The sequence below is a fragment of the Corvus hawaiiensis genome, chromosome 13, assembly GCF_020740725.1.
Source record: "Corvus hawaiiensis isolate bCorHaw1 chromosome 13, bCorHaw1.pri.cur, whole genome shotgun sequence".
In the NCBI taxonomy this organism is placed as follows: Eukaryota; Metazoa; Chordata; class Aves; order Passeriformes; family Corvidae; genus Corvus; species Corvus hawaiiensis.
This window is the reverse complement of record NC_063225.1, coordinates 5678715-5698963: the sequence shown is the minus strand read 5'-3', so window position 1 is coordinate 5698963 and position 20249 is coordinate 5678715. Positions and strand designations below refer to the sequence as shown.

At 47.5% G+C, this 20249-nt stretch overlaps 1 protein-coding gene across 4 annotated transcripts in view; it reads right to left on the bottom strand.

Moving 5' to 3' along the window:
* Positions 1–20249, bottom strand: part of NTRK3 (neurotrophic receptor tyrosine kinase 3) — a 219031-nt gene that overhangs the window by 142628 nt on the left and 56154 nt on the right. For all 4 annotated transcript variants that reach the window (XM_048317172.1, XM_048317173.1, XM_048317176.1 and 1 more), the window contains 7 exons: positions 15560–15717; positions 13159–13301; positions 12458–12599; positions 10028–10324; positions 6662–6685; positions 5798–5868; positions 3958–4060 (listed from right to left, as the gene is read on the bottom strand). In XM_048317172.1, the coding sequence (XP_048173129.1) occupies positions 3958–4060; positions 5798–5868; positions 6662–6685; positions 10028–10324; positions 12458–12599; positions 13159–13301; positions 15560–15717 (938 nt within the window). The remainder of the gene's footprint in view (positions 1–3957; positions 4061–5797; positions 5869–6661; positions 6686–10027; positions 10325–12457; positions 12600–13158; positions 13302–15559; positions 15718–20249) is intronic.

The window sequence follows — 20249 nt, the reverse complement described above, 5'->3', positions numbered from 1 at the left end:
GCCCAGAAAGGCTTGAGGCATTTTTATCAGCTGGACATCACCTGGTTTGTCATTCTGCTCTTTCCATGATCCCTGTAAAGGCATCATCTGTAAGTCCCTTCCCTTCTCCTCTGGGTGGAACTGGGCAGCAGAACCAGAAGCTGCAGCACAGAAAGGGGAAATCCAGGCAGGCAGAGCTGTGCAGACACACTTGCATGTGTGCAGAGAGGCAGCATGATCACACGCTTATTTCTTTAGGAAATCAGATTAAAAACCAGTCGACTCTTTGCCAGCTGTAACCAAGTCTGAACCATTAGCTGGCACTGGCTCCACCCGAGGAAGAAAACCTTGTTTGGACAATGGAAGTAGTTTTTCATCTCAGAGCCTGGAAAACAGTTAATCTCAGCAAAACTACAAGTGTTCTTGTCTCTGGATTTTCTCTAGCACCTTTCTCTGCATATCTGAGCTAACTCCATTTGGGTTTTATTGAAGTTGTGCAGCACCAGGAATACATCACACAGATATGCATGAGCACACCTCCTTCATCCCGAGGCACTTGCAAATGTAACAGAAAACAAGTAAAGGGAGAATATATTTCAGTCCATCAACATAAGTATTTACAGTCTCCATCACTGTGCCATCCAAACGTTTTGTATGCCCCAGATCTTTTCTGTGCCATTGTTATTCTTTCATGAAATTTAATTTTTCTTAGTCCTGGGGCTTGCATGTGGCTTTTTTATTATACTACAAAATTTCATTTCCTGTCATCTGCTGAGATTAAACTTGGATTGGAAGACACCATTTACAAGGGCTGCAGTGACAAGCCTGAGCCCAGCAGGTGAGGTGTAAAGCCCTCCACCTTGGGTGGGCAGTCAGGGAACATGGGACACCGGCCCCAGAGTTGGAGCAAGCAGCGACTGAGAGTGGGATATTGGGCTCCTTACTCCCATGTGGTCTATCCCATCCAAAAAAAACCACCTCCTTGGGACACACAGTAAACCGAAGGACTCCAACTTTCAATTTCTTGCTTGGTAATACCCTTTTCTTTTTCCCACACTAATACGAGGCTTTAAAAAGCATCCCAGCCCCCTCTCTGGATACAACACCCTTCAGCAAGTGGCTGCATTACTGCAACTTCAACGAGTCTCAGTTTTAACATTCACTTCTCCCAGTGGTTTTCCCTCCGCTGCCTCTCTGTTGCTCATGCAACGCCACTTCTCACAAAAAGGAGCTTTGTTTGCCATTTCCCCGCCGCCTCCAGCGCCCCAGCTCCAGCGATCTCCCGGCCCCCCCCAGCTGCCTCAGCCCACCCCCGTTCCCTCCCAGCTCCAGCAGCCAAAGCCGACAGGCGCCCAGAAAGGGGATCTGACCTCCGCCGTTCCGTGTTAATGAATGCCCTCTCCGGAGGGAGCACGGGAAGGCGAGAGGGATGGATGGCCCGGAGCCAGGCTGGGCGAGCTCAGCTGAGGAGCGCAGCGCGTCAGAGCCGCTCTCAAAGGGGCTTTTGTTGGTGCCAGCGCTGCAGCCTGGTGAGGGCTCCGCTGGCTTTCCCACCGCTCCGCTGCTGCCGGATCGGGAACCGGCTCTGGCAGGACTGTGGTGCGGTGCTCCGAGGGTGTGCTACCAGCCAGAAGAGGACAGAGGTGGACACACCATCCTCTCGTAGTCCTCTCCCAGCGCACGTCCCTCAAGACACGAGTTTCTTTTCGGCAAAGGCAGCTGGGATGTTGGACACTTGGCAGCCTGGTTCTAAGGCTGGTGGGCAATCCAGCAGGCTGGCCCAGGGAGCCTTCCAAACCCAACGTGACATCCAACTTTGTCAGTCCACGTTCACCTCTCTCTAGGAAATAAACCATCTGCTTAGCACTAGGAGAAGCAGAAGGAAAAAGATGTACCCAGAAGGACTCATGAGGTACTTTAGGTAACATGTCCAACACGAGCACACAATGTTCTGCATCTGACAAAATCAACAAGAAAAACCTGCTCCTGCAGGCCTGCCAAGCTGGGATTTCAACAACAAGTGGCAATATATCAGCTGGTAACAAACAGCTCCTGAATCAGGGACTCACTTTCCCAAAAAGACTCAGGGTCTGGATTTTTTTTTTTTTTTTCCCTTAGTAAATGATAACATGCTGGGTGCCATAAAGGATGCCTCCTGCCCAAGAGTTAACTGAGCAGAGTAGAGTTTGGGCTGTGTGCGTAGGCTGTCCATGGTGGTGCCTACAATAATTGTGACTTAATAAAGAGTTATCTCCCTGGTTTTGGAGATGTATTTATCTTCTGCCAACTCCATCTCTCCAAGCAACGTCAATAAAATTTGTAGAAAGTTTGAAGGGTTGTGGTTTCCTATCAGAATTGGAAGAAACACAACATGATGAGGAGGAAAGCAGACTTTTCTAGCTAAACAGTTTTGCCTCTAATTACACACACAAGGGCCCATCATGGCACCCCTCTGGTTTCTGGGAATGTAGAAAATCCACTGACGTGCTTATCCAAACACCTCTAAACACATACACACACCTGTTCACCAAGACTGGTTACTCACATCAGGCTCACTTCACTCCTCTTTGATTCTTCCACCAGTCAGACGTTACTTTTCCTTTTTATATTTGTATCTCAAAGCTCCATCAGTGGCACGTGCCCAAGCACTTCCAAAGTGTTCTGACAAATCCCTCCAGAAGGCACATAACATCATCCCAGTTTTACAGATGGGGAAATTAGAGCAGAGACAGAGGTTAAGACAGCTAATTGCCTGTGGCCACTAAGTGAGTCAGTAGAAGAGCTGGGAATTGATCCCAGGAACCATGTCTTCAATTCCTCTACTCCACCCACCAGTCAGTACACTCCACCAGATGGTTTTTATCATTGGACATATGGACTAAATATTCCTAAATTGGTGTAGAAGATTCACTATTTAATTAAATGTCCTGTCTTCTACCTCCATAGGATGCATAGGAGAAACCCCAGCCAGAATCCCATCTGGACCCACTCAGGAAATGTCTACATAAAGAAAACAAAGCCCTAGGCAAGCACAAGGAACATTCCCAAACCTATCAACCTGCCCTGCAGCACAGACCACAGCAAGGCCAGGAAATAGGCAGTGACTCAGGAGCCTTGGGAGAAGCTTGTGTTTGTCAAAGCCTGGCTTCAAACAGTGCATGCATGAGCCACCAGTTAGGCTGGGAACAACTTTGTCATGTGAAGGCTCTTCCTTCAGCCTTCACTGGGCACCACCAACGCTGCCCAGCTGGAGATACCAGCAGAGTCACAAAAAGCAGACGGCACAGAATCGTCTACTTCTGGCATTGGCTCTGTCACATCACAGAGCTGGTGTTGGTCAGACAGAGACCAGTTCTGCCTGGCAAACATCAGACACCTTCTCGCTTCCCAGTCACTATCAGTGACACCTGAAATAAATTTCTAAAGTCATTATTCATGACAAAGAGGAGGAAACCTTTCATCAGAGAGTCATCAGAAAGACCTTCCACACCACTGCCTTCCCAGTATGGACATAAAGTGACAGCAGCACCTCGGTCCCCATTCACAGATAGGCACAGAGTGGCTGCACCTGCTTTCCCAACAGAACTCAAACCAATTTCACATCCTTCTGTCCCCCCTTCACACCCCAGCCAGTGCAGGGGAAGCCTGTGCACCACCAAGTCCATAAAACAGATTTCACCCAAGACCATGCTGTCCTGAACACAATGCAGGGCTGGAGGGAGCAGGCTCAAAGCTCTCCTGGACAACCTGTGTGCTGATAAGGAACACACATCCACAGTTCTGCCCACAGAAGCACACACAGCTGAGAACCACCAGCCCGTTTATCTCTGCTACTCTCTCAACAAACAGAGGAGGGCTGCACTCCCTTTGGAAGGCTTTGCATTGTAGGAATAAAGCCACAACACCTTTCCACGTCTGCTCTAAGAGCTGGGCAATCCTGGAAGGTGTCTCCTGCTAGGGGAAAGCAACTGCACCTACCTTTCATCCCAAACTTGGACCGCCGGCCATACTTGTTGATCATGATAAAGAGGACGACCAAGAGGACACAAGCAAAAGCTGCCAGCCCGACTGCTATGGAAACCTGGAAGGAAAAAGCCTTAGAGTCAACACAGAGGAGTTTGGGAGTCTAAATCAGAAACACAGCACCTCCTTGCCCAGTTAACCTTTCTATAGGCTCACACCATCTGCTGCAGCCCTGTGGATATCAGCTATGGAGGAAAACACAAGTTAAAGCAGCAGGCTTTGGCACAGCTTGGAGGCATTACAGGCTTTTTGCAGGACTGGGAGGTCTGGGATTTTCCTATCAGTGATGCTGATCTGGCAACCAGTTTTCCCCAGCCTCTCACTCCAGATATCTGCAGGGAAAAAAGACCTCTGCTCCAATGCCTGTGCTCTCCCTTCACTGCATCACATCCCAAGCCTCCATTTCTGACATCACCTCTTTGCCATGACATTACAACACTAAGGCTATTCAAAGCTTAGCTGGGAACACAGTTCTGCCTCCATCCAAACATCCCTCAGGACAGAGTGAGGGACAATAACACACCACACAAAGAAAACAGAAGAAATTAAGTAGAACTAAGGGATTTTCCCCTGTAAAACCTCTGAGTTTTCAAAAGCCTCTAACGGTTCCCTATTTATTGTAATTTTACTAGTAAATATTTATAGTACAACAGTGTCCAAGTCCTTCACTGGAGCTGTGGTTCCACTGTGGCAGTGTACAAGCAGAGAAAGAAAACCTCCTTGCCCTAAAGGGTTTACAGTCCCAGGCTTATTTTAATATTTATGAATATTTATTCCTTCAAGTCTTTGCTTGAGATACTTTTATTGCATTGATGTAAACAACAATTTCTCTGGCATGTGTCCAACTGTTCTGTACTAGGTCTTGTGATACATTTAGACTTTGCTTCCTTTTACAGAACTGTATTCTGCTATAACAGAAAATACATCACTTAACTAAGAAGAAGTAATTTCATTTTGCAATCCTTTTCCCCGTTGTTGGTACATTTGTTATGATATTTTTAAATTTTTATTTTACTGCACTCTATTTTCATCCCCAGCTTGTTTTCTGTGCTTTATATTTAATAATCAGTGCACATTATTACTCCAGCCTCACTGTTCAAAGCTTCTACTTCAGTTGAAGGAGGCTTTCTCTTGGATGAGAACTGAAGCCAAGATGGACTGAGTTTTGCTTGTTCTGTTGACGCTTTGTGGATTTCAGTATCTTAAAACTTTCATAGAACTAGAGCAATTGTATAACATGCTAATTTTTTTCTTCTAATACTTATACACACTTTTTTTTTCTTTTTTCTACAGGGATTCTGCAGAAGAAAGACAATTCTGAGATCAGATAAGCCCTAGACTTACTTTCCTTTTTCATTTTAGGCATGCCTTGCACAGCAGGAGAGAGGGCAAAAAGACAATGACAGAATTGAACCAAACTAAACCCGAGTCCCTCACCAGGCTAAGCTTAACAGATCAATAACAGTCCAAAACACAATTGCCTGTTTGTTTGTTCTCTGGGTGCTACTTTTTTAGAGTGATAATTCTTGACCCCGCCAGCAGTGACTTCACAGGATGCCTTGTTTTCAAAGGGTTCCCTGGTTCCACACTGCAGACTCAAGAGGATCAGATGGCTTGTGTCAGTATCTTACCTGCCTGACACAAGCCACAAAATCCTTCTGATTGCTGTCTTGAGTCATAAAGGAAGATATTTTCCTTGCAAACATCTCAAAACAGCAGAGAAGCACAAATACTGAGTCATTATCAACAAGGAATGAATGCAAAGCAGTTCTGCAGAGAAGAGACCAGGACTCACCCCAAAAGTGTCCTCCTCTGGTTTGTGGGTCACAGTGATCGGTGGGGTGGGACTCACTTCATAATCACCGACTGAAACCAAAACACCAAAGACACAAAATTCAGTGTGGCTCCCATGGGACTCCCACGGCACCAGCACATTCCAACAGCACTGCCTGACCTAACGAGATCCAGCTCACCCCTAAAAGAGGCTGCAGCTTTCTGTTTCAGAAGGCACAAATCAACCATCAGAGAGTTCCCTGTGCACACCAGCAGAGAAAGCACAGACCAGCACCGTGCTGATGTTGCTCCAGTGTCACAAATGAGAAACATTTGGGTGCCCGCTGTCCTGGAATGAGTTCCCACCACCCTTGAGCCCTCTCCTAGTTTTCACAAATCTACTGAGCTAGGTGGGGTTAAAACACAACTGACTCCAGCAAAACTTGATCTGAAGAAACAGTAACTTGAATGCTTTTTGTGGTGTGTGATGTGTTTTGGGGGGTGGAGGGAAGAATCTGTTGAAGAAACTTGACAGAATTGAGTCCTGCTTCTTATCCCAGCTCACAGCAGAGATGTTGTTGGGGACAGGCCAACCTGCATCAAATTAAGATCCCTTTTGCTACATCACAACCAACCATCATTTCCTTTATAGGACCTTCTTTGGGACACCACTAGAGGCAAATGAGCATCTCCTGGCCTCAAGAGATTACCCAGCTGATCACAAGCTCCCCAATGATCTTGTTCATGCACAGGGAAGCCAGGGCTTTGTGCAACCTCCACCAATCTGCTTCTGGCTTCCTCATTTTTCCTATGTAAATCACAGAGGGGAACAGGAAACCACAGAAACAAACCAGCCGCAGAATGCAGAAAGTGGGGAGACACTTACTTGAGACAAAGTTGTCCGTACTCTCTGTGGAAAGGACAAAGAGAGAAGCAACACGATTAGCACCACAGCGAAGGGAGAGGGGTCTCCTTCCCCACCCACCTCAGACACACTCCACCACCCCAAAGAGCCCAGGAAACCAACTTTTCATATTTTTTTCCCTCTTGGGCAACTGTTCCTGGAAACTGCAGCGCATGTGCCAGCAGGACATGCTGGAGGTCAGGGTGGAGAACCTTGGGCAGAAAGAGGAGGGGAGGGATACCACTGTGAGGCCAAAATGGGGAACAAGTAGCACGTGTGAATGATTGGTAAATGACCCTGCTTTCAGCAGGCGAGCAAAGCTCAACAGACACGCAGGGCTCTGCAGGATGGAGGTGGAGGGGCAAGAAACAGATTTTGCCTTGCATGGCAGTGTGCACCCAAGGACAAAATCCTACAAGGATGAGAACCAGCTCCCACGGATGAGAGCTCAGCTTGGGGCAGGGAGTTAGAGGAGACCTCCTCTGACCTGCTTTTCAGGAGCCACTCATAACAGCTGATAGCACCTGAATTGGACATGGAGACTGTGGCTGCCTAGGAGCTGCCTCTTGCCCGAGACAAGCACAGCAGGCCCTGCTGTCATCCTCCTGACTGCTCCAGTCTATTCAGCAAAGCTCCTTCAGCTCCAGAGGTGGCTGAGGCCCCAGGCAATAAGGCCTAAAGCCCTCAGTGACACTCAGTTTACACAGAGTGAGAATCACATCAGCTTCCAATTCACTCGCCCGTGCAAGAAACTGAGCCCAATATTGGCTGGAGTTTACACAGCTTTGCTGGCAGAGAGCTCCTGGAAGGATGCTGAAATGCTCTGGAGCATGGGTGAGGCTTGGAAGGGGAGTGTAAAACAAACCCCAGGTGACAAACACGGCTTACCAAACCAGGGGAAAAAACCAGAACAAATATTTTTGGTTTAAATCAAGCAGAGGAGTAACTTTCCTTTGCTTTTTAGCAACAGGGGGGGGAAAAAAAGGAGGGAAATATTTTATTTGGAGATTTTTTCTTCCCTATTAAGGCAGAGTCTAGTCATAAAATTCTTGCTGCTTCTACATTTTCCCCTTTCCATTTTTCTCTGCTGGACTAAGCAAATTCGACAGAAACCCACAAAAAGGGTATTTTTCATTAAACCCTATTTTTCCAAGCATAAAAAATAGCCGAGAAATTTCAGCCAACTTGAGTTCTGTGAGAAGTTCCCAAAGAACTGAGCGCTCATCACAGGTACATTAACCTTTGTGGATTAAATGAGGAGTTGGTAACGTGTGGCAGAGATCCCAATGACAACATGCAACGAGATTTTTACAGGATATGACACAAATCTGTCCTGGGAGCCACTGCCCTGCAGCACCAGAGAGAAGGTGAATATGGCATGGAGCTTACATCTCCCAGATCCCAGCTTCTAACAGCACTTTGCTCCTCTCAGCCTGGAAAGCAGAGTGGGGCCTTTTACCAATGAGAGCTTTTTGACCAGAGGGTTCTAAAATACATGGTCATAGGTCCTTTTCTACACTGACAGAAACTCTTCCAGGCACTATTCATTAATTACGACTAATATCATCACCCTGGGTAGTGACAGCAAGGCCCTTGCACGTGTGAATTGCTGTAAGCAACGAGGGGCTTGAATGAGCCACACGGGGAAACCTTCAAAGTGTGGCATTTTCTGAAGGAATCTGCCTTCAAATGGGAAATTATAAACGTCAGCTGCAGTGAATGTATATGTCAGCTGTGGTAGTGGACGAAGCAACAAGCTTCAAGGAAAGTAAATTACATCCTGCACTGGGCTGACAGGGTCTGCCAGGGTGAGGAATGGGTTGGGACTTTGGATCAGAAGAAATAAAGGAAATGGGTCAGTTCCTGCTGAGAGATGGTTCAGGGTCAGTAAGCACCCCACACCAACAGCACACACAAGGCATGGGTGGAGATGCATTCACAAGGGCAGTATTTTACATATATTCACACAACCCCATTCTCCCAGAGCCTCTAACACAGGACGCTCTTCAAACATCAGTGTGCTTTTCCACTCCACAGCATGGCTCAGATCCATTTCCAAAATCAGCTCTCCAGAACAGCATATCTGCCTCCCTTTCCTGGAGGTCCAGCACCTCCTTAGGAGATGGGGAAATTGAGTCACAAGGGTGGGACCTGATAGAGCTGAGACTGCAAACCTGTGCACCTCTCCTCACCCACCTACACTTAATAAGCCCTTCTGCCCTGACAGAAGGAAACATAAATAGGTCAGATAGTCAAACAGGGCAGCATCCTTGAAGTCAGAACACAAATTTTCCACTCCCATCCGTATCAGCTCATTTGTTCAATTGTCAGATCTTCAAGGCAGAGATTTGGGTTTGCATTTATGATATTTGACCTGCGGGAAAACTCTGTGTACATATATGGTGTGATATAAATAATAAATGAGAGTACCCTTGGTATTTTGCTATATTTAGCAAATGCCCTATTTTGCTGGATTTTCTTGGGCTGTAGGGGCCAATTTAGAGCTGCCACTTTCTCATGGCATCATTCCTGAAGGCAGCACAGATCTTAACTCCATGATGGCCAGCGTGGTGTTACACTGTCAGGGAACAGACCGAGATGCTCCTATAGAGCAGACAGGCCACCACAAAAGTCTCTATGGCACTTCCCAGAGATGGATCTTCATGTCCTCAAATGCTTTTTTTTTTTTTGCACTTAAGCTGTGAATCACCAGGGAGTACAACAGGGAGTTCCAAGCAATCAGTTAAGAAATCCCAGCAAACTGATGCAAAGTGACTAATTGAGCTGTCGCATCTTTTGTAGCCCTGTCATCCTGGAATTGCACATATTGCATTCAGAAAGAAAACAATCCTGACATGTCTGCATCCAGCTTTAATCATTTCACAAATGCAAGCTAGAAGTAGAAAAAACAAAGGGACAAGCTGCATCACTTCAAAGGCTTTTCCTTTCTACCGCTTATAACTATCACACAGCAGAACATTTTCTCTCGAAAAAACACAGCCACCTCTTTGGGGCACCCAGAAGGATGGCCAAACTTACATCCTAGTCCCACTAAAATTCCTAAAGATCTGTAAAATAAATAAATAAATACACTGCAGAATATGCTACAAAATAAAATTATCTAAAGCAGTTAGCACCTCTCCCAGCATTAAAGAGTTCATATGACACCAAAGTACACTTGTGTAGGAAAATCACACTGGTCAGAAGAAGAGGATGATAGGGGTCACCTCTTCCAACCTGATGCTCAGACAAAGCTGACTTGGGTTGTCAAGGCAAGGATTACTGGCAGGGCTATAGTAAGACCTTCAGATTGCAAGGAGCCCTGGTGAGATAAACTGAATATCCTACCTGGAAAAGGCTTTTCAAGGAAGTGTCCTTTGATAGTTTGGTTGGCTGAGCCCAGCTGGTTGGTGGCCACAATCGTGTAGTTGCCATTGTTGTAGTGAGTGGGTTTGTTGAAGAGCAGGCAACCCTCAGACACTTCCCCTTGTTGGTAAAACTCCATGTGGATGATCTCTGTCTCCCGGAGGACCTGGCCGTTGTGCAGCCAGTGAAGGGTGGGAGCTGGGTTCCCATGCACTGCAAATGCAATGCAGTGCTCCATGTGTAGCACCGGCTCCTCCAGAGTAAGGATGCGAGGGGGATCTAGCAGAGAGAAACATGGCAGGCTCACAGCAACCTCCACCCAACGTCACGACTCTGTGCACCACGGAAACTAAGAGCATTGAAAACCTCCAAAATCACTTGTTCCTTCTACTCTTCCCATGGATGTCTGTAAAGGAGCAGTGTTGCCACAAGAACCCCTCCACCCTCCCTGGAAGGAGGATCTGAGCCATGGCCAGGCCTCTTGGCCTTCCAAACAGGGGTATAAAGACAGGGATGGGAACTTCACCAGCCCAGAAACAATTAAGCTTGGACTGTCCTGTCCACACACCTACTGCTGCTCTCCTTCCCCCAAGGGATCCTGGGGAGGCCACCTGTCCCCGTTAAGGAGGACGCGGTGATGTAGCACTGTTACATTACACATGTGCAAGGTGCCCGTGGGAGCTTTCCAGTCTCACCAAGCAATTCTGGATTGCGTAGCTGTGGAAGCAAACATCCCTCAGAGACTGTCTCTCCTTGGGGGCTTTGACTGCCTGAATATCCCAAAGGAGTTCTCACTCGCCGAACAGCCTCCAGGAGTGTTTTAATTAAAGGGAGTAGAGTGGGAGAGGGATAAGAAAAGCAGAAACTCCACCTGCAATTTATTGTATATGCATCGTCTTCCCCTTGGGACATCCCAAGAATTCAAATGTTGCTCTGCTATAGCTTCTGAAACCCCATTTACAACGCCTACACCTAAGGTCCCAAACCCCAAGGCTGGCAAGGTCTGAACTAGAAGAACAAGTTTTGTGCAAAGATATGTGACACAAAGATGTATGTCTTCCCTAAAACTCTCCTTTTCCTGCTACCATCCAGCTGCAAAGATAATCCATTGGGCATCCACAAGGAAGAAAACCAACATACCAACTTTGACCCAGCTTTTGAAAAAAGACAGTGAATTTTGCAGGCAGTGAAGGTGATAGAAGAGAAGAAGGTGCAGAGCTGGTTGGAGCTCAGCAAAATTCTCTCAGCAGCACCCCATCTACCCTGAACCACACGGTCGCATCCCAGCCACCCTCCTTCGTTCACAAGCCCAGATCCGCATGTGGCTTGTTCATATCTTCCTGGCATGGGGGTTTCAAAACAGGCAGCCACCTACATGCACAAACCCAGATCTTTTCAGTGTGAAATTACAGCCTGAGTGATGGCTCTGTACAACAAGAGTCGGGGTAGCAGAAACTGTCGGCAGCTCAGAGGATTTCACGGGTGAAAACAGGCATGGACATAGCGCTGTTTAAGGTGTGGAGGAACAGATGCTAAAACACCGTGCAAAAAGTACCCATCTGCTGACCAGTCAGCTCTGAGCTGGCCTGAACTTTAATTACCTCCATCCTTCAATCCCTCAATAGCACTTATTGGAAGGAAGATGAAAGTAGTAAAGCATCACACAGCGTGCATAGGTTCACCAAGAGCAGCCAGAATCCCACAAGGGTCTCCCCTACATATGGCAAGGTTGGGGGTGGGGGACAGATTTTCAGACTACAGAGTAAGGGCAAATATTACAGACACAGCAAAATATAGCAAATCTCAGCTGCTTGAGACCATAAAGCTGTGTAAACTTCCTCTTAAGGTCAGGGTTTTGTTATATTAGAAAGCACAAAGAAAGTTGAGCTACTTGGAGATAAAAGTGAGCAGTTCAAATCTGACACGTGCACATTTACATGACATTTGCAGTTTAAATTTGTAGGATCTGACCTGAGAGGAAGCACTAACATCCCTGAAATCAGGGGCAAGTTTTAAACTTTAGCAAGGGTGTCATTGAACCTCTCACATAGCGTAAAGGCAAGAAACTTTGTGTTTGTAAACAGATTTTTAGTCCCTCTATGGCTTTCCCTTAGTCTGTTGAGTCTTCCTAGAGAGGGGCAAGAAATGCCCATTACCACCACGGTGACACTGCTGTTCCTTCCCTGCTCTCGTGCCCATTTCTGGATTAATGGAAGCATCGGGAAAGCAAAATTACTGACACTTGAGAGAGAGCTGTGTGAGGATCCACCTCCAGCTCACTGTGCTCAGCTCCTCCTAATCCTCACCCACAAAACCAGTATGGCACAGGTAGCAAGTGGCTGTGCATTCAAACAGCTCCCAGGGCAGCCCCTCCAGGCTCTGTATGGACAAGGTGTCTCCACTGGTACTTACAGTAGACAGTGAGCAGCACACTGGCATTGCTCATCCCCACCACGTTCTCAGCAATGCAGGTAAGCAGGAATCCATTGTCCTCACTGGTGACATTCACCAAGGTCAAATTGATGGCATGAACATTGGTCCAGTTGAGGTTGGTCTAAAAATCCCAGAGAAAAATACACACAGAAATCAGTATCTGGTGGCTCCTTTCCTCCCCGCTACCACCCCCAGAAAAGGAGGATCACAGTTTCCATGTGAGAAGGTCTCCAAAATCCAAGAACAACTGGGATCTGGATAGAGGGAGGTATTTCCTCACCTGATTAAACACACCTCATCTTATAAGAGGAAATACTGGGAAGGGGAGAGCCATGGCATTGTAGCACTGATTCATATGGCTGGCCTCTAGAAAATCTTACTTAGCTGCTACTTAGGTATGGCAAACAGGCAGTTTTAGTACAGTTTCATCAGAGGATACATGGGTTAATTCAATCAGGGAGCACTGAGCTCTGAAGCTCTCTCATCTTCACTTTCCAGCCATACAGAGGAAAGGTTTTGCTCCCTTCTGGGAGTCCCCAGCTTCTCATGTGGATAGAGCAAGGCTTCAGCTTTCCTTTGGATACAATGATTTCTCTTCTCTCATACCTACTTGCACGGACCTGGGGAACTCTCAGCAGCTGCTTTGGGCACAGGCAGCACTGAGGTGCTGCAGCCCCTACCTGGTGGGTGTTGATGGAGTGGAGTTCGGCCACTGTCCAGTCCACGTCCGGCAGCGGCGATCCTGAGCCATTGCAGGTGATGACGGCGTTCTCCCCTTCCCGCACCGTCAGGTTCACGTGGCTCACACTGATCTCAGGAAGGTCTAGAGGAACCAAAAAAATCCGCTCAGGTGTGGGGCAGCATTTGCTACAGCCAGCCACAGGACTTGTGAGGACCCAGAACTCACCAAGTTGTTTCTCAAATTAGCCCCCAGCACCCCAAGATAAGTAGCTTGAGGCAACAGCATGGCCTTGCCCTACTGAGAAAAGGAGGGGTGTCGGAGACAGAGGAACATGTAGACACTGGAGATGTGCCAGCTGAGCAGACCCTCCCATCATCTTTGAATCCAAAAGTTGCTGTCCAGTTCTGGCCACCCTCTCTCACAACCCCCATCCCCATCTCTCTACTCCCACAGAAGCTGCTCATGAGGGCAGTCACCTGGAACAGGAAAACTGTGTGTCCTGGGAGAGGATCCAAGGCCTCCCCACCTCCAGGGACAAGGCACAGAGTGCTCAGCATTCCAGGTGAAGAAAGTGTCCCTCTAATATATAACAATCAAGAAAAGATGACCAAGGATGTGTCCTCACATTAACTGCAGCTCTCCTAACAGAAGGTGCCCTTGTTCTTCCTCGGTGGTAGCAGAGGGATTCACTGATTTATGGTGGCTCTGATCTACACCACTCTTACATGGTGCCACAGGCACCAGATATCCTTGCAACGTGAAACAAGACAGTGCTGGTTGCAAGAGGGCCAAATAGTCTCCTTGAATAGGGGAGGTTTTCAGAGGCAAACTGAGTAAGCAGGGCAGGAGGTACTGACCAGTGGTCCTATCCCATCACAGGGCAGCAGCATCCACCATGCCAAGGCAAAGTCATGGCTGGTGACACACACACACACTTTCATGGCCATCAGGGAGTGGCACCAGGAAGGAAGCAGCATTGTACTCATTGGGGGGATGCCAGAAGAGAGAAGGCAGCAGTCAAGACCTGGCAAAGCTGCATAGGTGGCAGGAATAGCTGAGAGGGAAATGGGAAGGACATGTATGGTCTTCTCCAGGCTGAGCTGGTATCAAACATGGCCACACCAAGCCATGCCTGCCCTCCACACCAAAGGAAAAAGGCAAATGTGGTGTCTTTAGAGCATCCCTGGAGTCTTAATGCTTGAGCAGAAAGACTCCTCTGGAGGAAAGCAGACCACTGCGGCTCCCTGCCCCTCCTCCAGGAGGTTTCATGTTCAGAAGAGGTGCTCACCCTGCACACCAGCACATTTTTGCTCCAAAATCGGCACCCTGCTGTCCCCTGCAGTCTAATGCCACCATTGATGGAGCCATCTCTCCTCCTATCCCTGATCCCTAAGGAATTTTTTTTGTCTAATCCTTGCAGCTTATTCATCCCATGTGGGGCGGAAATTAAGCACTCTCAAATCTTTTTAGTTCATCTACATGAAGGCACACTTTGGCCAATTTCCAAAGCTTCAAGGGACAGGGTGAACTTGGAAAAAAAAAAAAAGGCAACAAAACAACAAAAAACCCAAGTCATGCAAATCCAAACGTGCATGTTGTTTGTCTACTACTGCTACAAATAACAAACCCAAATCCCTAGTACAGAGAATGATTATAAAAAAAAAAAATAAATCTAGTTTTTCTCCTTTTTTCAGCCTGCGAGTTTGACAGCTGCTTGTGTACAGACAGTTTAATTGCTCTGTAGAAGGTACATCTCTTTTTCCTTAGTCTGCAAGAGATGCTTTCCAGTAATAGCAACAGCAGAGCAAAACCTGACACCAAACAGGCAGCTGATGTGTGAACAAGGTGAAGGAAAAAGGGATAACTATTGAACACGCCTCACGTTGCTCCTGGGGCCGCTGGACTCTTTTAAACATCAGCAGGAAATAGAAAGAGATATAAAGTCACTTCTGGCTCTTCCCTACAGATATGGGATTTCAATTGAAAAATAAAACAAAAGAAGATGAATAGAGGCGTGTATTTCCTAAGAGTAATTACAAAAGATACAGCGGCAGTGTCTTTTAACAATATGCTGCTTCTAGGATTCGTTAGGCACGGGAAGGTCTACATGAAACAGCTCTTTTCAAGACATCACACAGACTCACTACAGACACTTTGTCAAGCAGCAGCATTGCAGTGAAGAAAATGCCCCAAATCACTCAATATCTTTCATACACACATTAATAGCAGCTTCACATTTACCCAGATATTCTATTTTTAATCTACAAACTATCCCAACCAGCTTCAATCTTCTCAACCACGTGGTGGGATCCTGCTACATCAGATTCCCAAAATAGCTGAACCTGAGGTGCTGGATTGCACAGTGATCCCTCCCTCATGTCCAGCCCTGGGATCCTTACCACACTGGGTGATGTTCATCTCCTTCAAAGTGATAATGACTGCATCCATGGTCATGCAGTAGAGATCCTGGTACTGCAGGTTTGCCTCACCCTTCTCCTGCCAGAGCTGGATCCAGCGGATGTCACAGCTGCAGTTAAAAAGGTTCCTCTCTAGTCTCCTGCAGGCAGAGAGAGGTGAGAGAGGATGGTGGGATGGGGAAGGATGAGCAGAGCTGTCACCTGGCTCTGGAATCCCCAAGGAGAACAGCCACCATATAAGTGTAAGAGCTAAAGTAGAATCTTCTCCGTGTTATTCACATGGGGTCTTCTGGCACTTATTATCCCTGTCTTTTCCTCAGTCACACATCCATGCATTCAGTCTCCTTCGTGAGTGCACACAAGGTTTTACATCTCCCAGGGCAGCACACAGATGCATTCAATGTCTCTCACCACAAGATTTGCACTCCTGTGGCTTGGTCCCACTGTCACCCAGACACTCAGTAGAGTCACCCCTCAGCAAATGAAAAGGCAGCTCTCTACTGCCCTAAAATATTGATCCACATCTTCAAATCCCACTTCAGTAGTGGTCCTAGACTCTGCTGGACAAAGCACAATTCAAGCCCCCACAAGCACTCAGAGAAGCCGGCAGCTCTTCTCCCACGTTCCTTGTACGGACACAGGCTCCTGGTGACCCAGAACACAAGCTAATGTGCAGGGGAACATGCATTTTAATCAAATCAATCAGCACTGTACTGAGACCCTGCTGACCTGACCAGGAGAAATGGAGAAAAGCACTGCCTTTAATGTACTTCATTTAAACCACACTTACACATAGTTTATATACCAGGAATGTTTATTATAATTGATTTTCCAACCTATTAACCATTTCATTTACATTTTTAAAGCTCTGCAGGTCTCTGTGGACATGCAAGAAGGGCAAGTCCCAGCAGTAAGAAGAGCCCAGTGCTCATCCAGGACTGAGTTACCAAATCTGGTTGCAATGATAATTTTAGCAAAACTAGGAGATAGAGCCTGAACAAACAAAATCTCTCCCCACACAACTGTAAAGCAAAGGAAGTTGTGATCAGCAGAGCCAGCAGTGCCAAAGGTGAGCTCAGTTGCCCCAAAGCAGAAGGGGATCTCCAAAGTTCAAACCATTGCTGCACATGATATCTAGATCCCCCATCATACAGGGGAGAGCTTTTTTCCTGCTCTGTTCCACTTGTTACTACAAAAATCCATGCTTGCTTTCACAAAATTAATTTCACCGACTAACAGGATTTGGAAACAACCTTCCAAACATCCACAGCTGCTGTTTTGTCAATACAGTGCTGTAAAAGGAGGAGGTGAAGGGGTCTTCTGGTAGCACCCAGGGTTGCTAAACCTGAACCCTAACGATGCCACTTTGCATTTTCAAATACGTCAAGATGTCATCTGACCTTTTTTTTGTAGGGCAAACACTGAGTTAAACTTCACTCTGTGGCTTTTCATTAGTTCATTTCTTTCCCACCAAAAGCACATAAACCTCTGTGACACAGGTACAAGGCTCAGACAAGCAACTCAAAGGCCAAAGCACTAAATTTAACAGACCAGAGCAGATTAGCGCAGTGATTTGGTGGGATTTGAGTGATGAGACATTCCCTGCGTGCTCTGACAGGTACTGCCAGGGCTTTGCACAGGCTTTACATCCTCCTCTACACGACCATGAATCTATTTTCTTCTCAGGAGCCTCCCAGGATCACTGATACCAGCAGAACATGGGATGGCATGTGGGTAAGAGCCACGGCAGATCAGGTAACTGGGGATGTACCCTGGGACCTGGCGGGGAGCTGGGGGAGCTCAGATGCAATGGGGGAGGAATTCTGCTCTGCTGCAAATATCCTCACAAAACGAGGCTGCTGGGAGAGCTGCTGTCCTAGCACTTAAGGGCAGCTCTGTAAGTAATAGACAGCAGCTTTCCCGGCCCATTGCTAATTCATGAAGGGCCATGAATAATACAGGAGCCACGGGCTTCAAGGCAGAACTTCCCCCAACCTGCCCCAACACCAGCGATGCAGCTCGCTCTCATCGAGACCCCCCAGAGGGGCTTTTGCACAATTTAACTCCCATCACAGGCTGGATGTGCTGAGTGCCACGGACAGCTGGCACACACTGCGGGTAGAAGGGACACAGATGTGTGCACCCCTTGTCCCTAACATGCATTGCAAGAGCATTCCTGACACGTGTAAAATACCCTCTCCTCCTTGCTTGGTGCCAGCCTTGCCATGTCAGCTGGGTCTCCAGAGAGGTGCATAGGGAATTCCACACTCACACAGCTCTAAACTCACCCAAAAACCGGGACCTCCAATTCTCTCCTCAGACCCCTCCCCTTGCAGGAACCAGTAGGAGCTACAGCTCCTTCCAGCTCTTCCTCTCACATTTCTGTATCACACCTCCACTTCCTACGACCCTCTGCCTGTGGACATAAATGCACCTTCTCTCCCCTGCAAGAAGGAGAAGCACCTTGGGGACCAGAGGGTGCCCTTTGGACAAAACACACTTTTGGACCAGAGGACACTGCCATGCGCTGCAGAGCATGGGTGCAGCAGCACCCCAGGGAGAATTAAGGCAAGGGGCTCTTTGTGGGACATATCCAGCAGAACTTACTCCTGAAAAGAACAAACAAACCCAAAGTGCATTTTTTGTATGCAGGCTGGAATTGTTGCCAAAGCATCACTTGGCTGCAGGCGCTCAGGAGCTCTGCACACGCCCACACCTTCTTCAGCCCTCCTTAAAACTGAAAGCACCTGTGAGAAATAGCAAATATCACAGCTGCAAAAGAACTGGGCTCTCTGCACAAGCAGAGCTGCTCTGTGACTCAAAGAGTTCATCCAAAAAGGGACTGAACTTGCACATGAGCCAGAGCCATCCACCAGCACCATAAGCAGAGTGATGGTAGGGTGTATTCAGGGCACATCCCCTTCCCAGACAGGCACACTGTGTTGGGGAAAGAGGAAATTTGTGACAATCGTGCCATGAGCTGTCATTTGATGGGACCCATTGTGTTGGTTTAACAAAAACATGGTGCATGGAGGTGGAGACACCCATCAAAACTGAAACCCTAGAGCCCTGCACGCATCAAGACAATTCTCCAGCAAAAGCGATGCTGTTGGTGCCTAGTTGAGCCCAGCTTTGCTCCCTTCAGAGAGCTGTACCCACTGTCTCCCAAAACTGCCTGGACAGCCTTCACCAGGGTGGACCAGTGTGGGAGACAGATGGCATTAACAATTTGGTATGTTCTGGAACAGACAGGGACCTCACACACACACAAGCAGCTTTTTTTTCTAGACTAGCAGCTAAATGAGACACGTGCCCTGTCCCATGCCTCCCCACTCATCAGCTAAAGCAAAGCTGTCTGCAGCTAAAACCTCTCGGAGGGCAGCCGAGATCCTTGCCACACTTCTCCTGTCTGTTTCAATTCACATAAAACTCCTGCCAAGGTTTCATACTCCTGCAATTAAAACGCTCTTCCTACCTTGTGACTGAGGCCACTTCCCTAAGCTTGAGAACCAAAGAGCACTCAGCAGAGATAGAAAAAAATCTGATTTTGTTTTTTGTTCCTATTAATTTCCCAGAACCAAGGTTTCTCTTGGTGGTCCAACCAGAACTGTTATTTCCAAATCCCTGACAGAAAGGGATGGGATAGAAAGGGATGGGACAGGGAGCGCTGTGCAGTGTCTGACAGCTGGCTCAGCTAATGCAGAGAGCAGGCAAGTACCCACTGTCTGGCCACAGCTCTATTACTGGGACTGCTGGCGGTGATAAGTTTCAAAGCTGGAGGCACAGACCATGTTAAGTTGGACTCATAACATTAACAGAGATGCTGCTGTGCCCCATCCCCTCCAAAGCCTCTTGCTGTAGCATTGCAGGAATGTACTGCAGGGCAGCTTGGCAAGGACTGATGGTATTAGAAATGCTGATGGGTTGGGCAGAGCAGCAAGATGTTCAGGACTACAAGGTTTTATACAACCAAAGATGTAATTGGATCCAGAGTCTTAGGTTTTTCCGGGAAGGAATTTCTTGAAATGTCAGCCCTAAGCTCTCTGAGGACATGACAAAGGAAACCAAGGACATGACAGAGGAAACCAGCTGTGACTTCTGGATAAGAAAGGCTCTAAGTCCAATGTTTATGAGCTGTTGCATGTGTCAGATGCTTCCCTGCACACACTCAGCTTCAGACTTAGGAGAGTTGTGCGCTCATTAGCCTGAGCCCTGCTGGTCAAGGTCAGCCCATGCTATGGGATTTAGGGCTGGAGTTACTGGAAACTATTCCAAGCCTTGTTTCTGGCCAGAACGAGCAAAAGATAATATTCTCTGGAAGTGTGCCTCATTTTTGCCATCCTTTCTTCAGTCAGTCAGCAGGAGAAAATCTCAACTCTGTCGAACAAGAGATTCTTCTTTATAGCAATACCACGTTCATGAGGCTGCGATGCCTTGGATGCAGCCAAGCAGCAATTTCAAGCCCCAAGTTGCCATCCACCTGCCCAGTAGTCTTCTGATCTTTCCTCCTCGTTGTTCACTGTGAGTGGCTTTGTCAGGTCTCGTGTTCCCTGGCAATCTCCATGTCACAACCAGTTGTAGTTCCTCTCCTCCCAACACTCTCCTGGGGACAATCTTCCCATCGCTTCCCTCACCACAAGCTCCACTGCTCCGAGCTGCCTCGTTGTCAGTC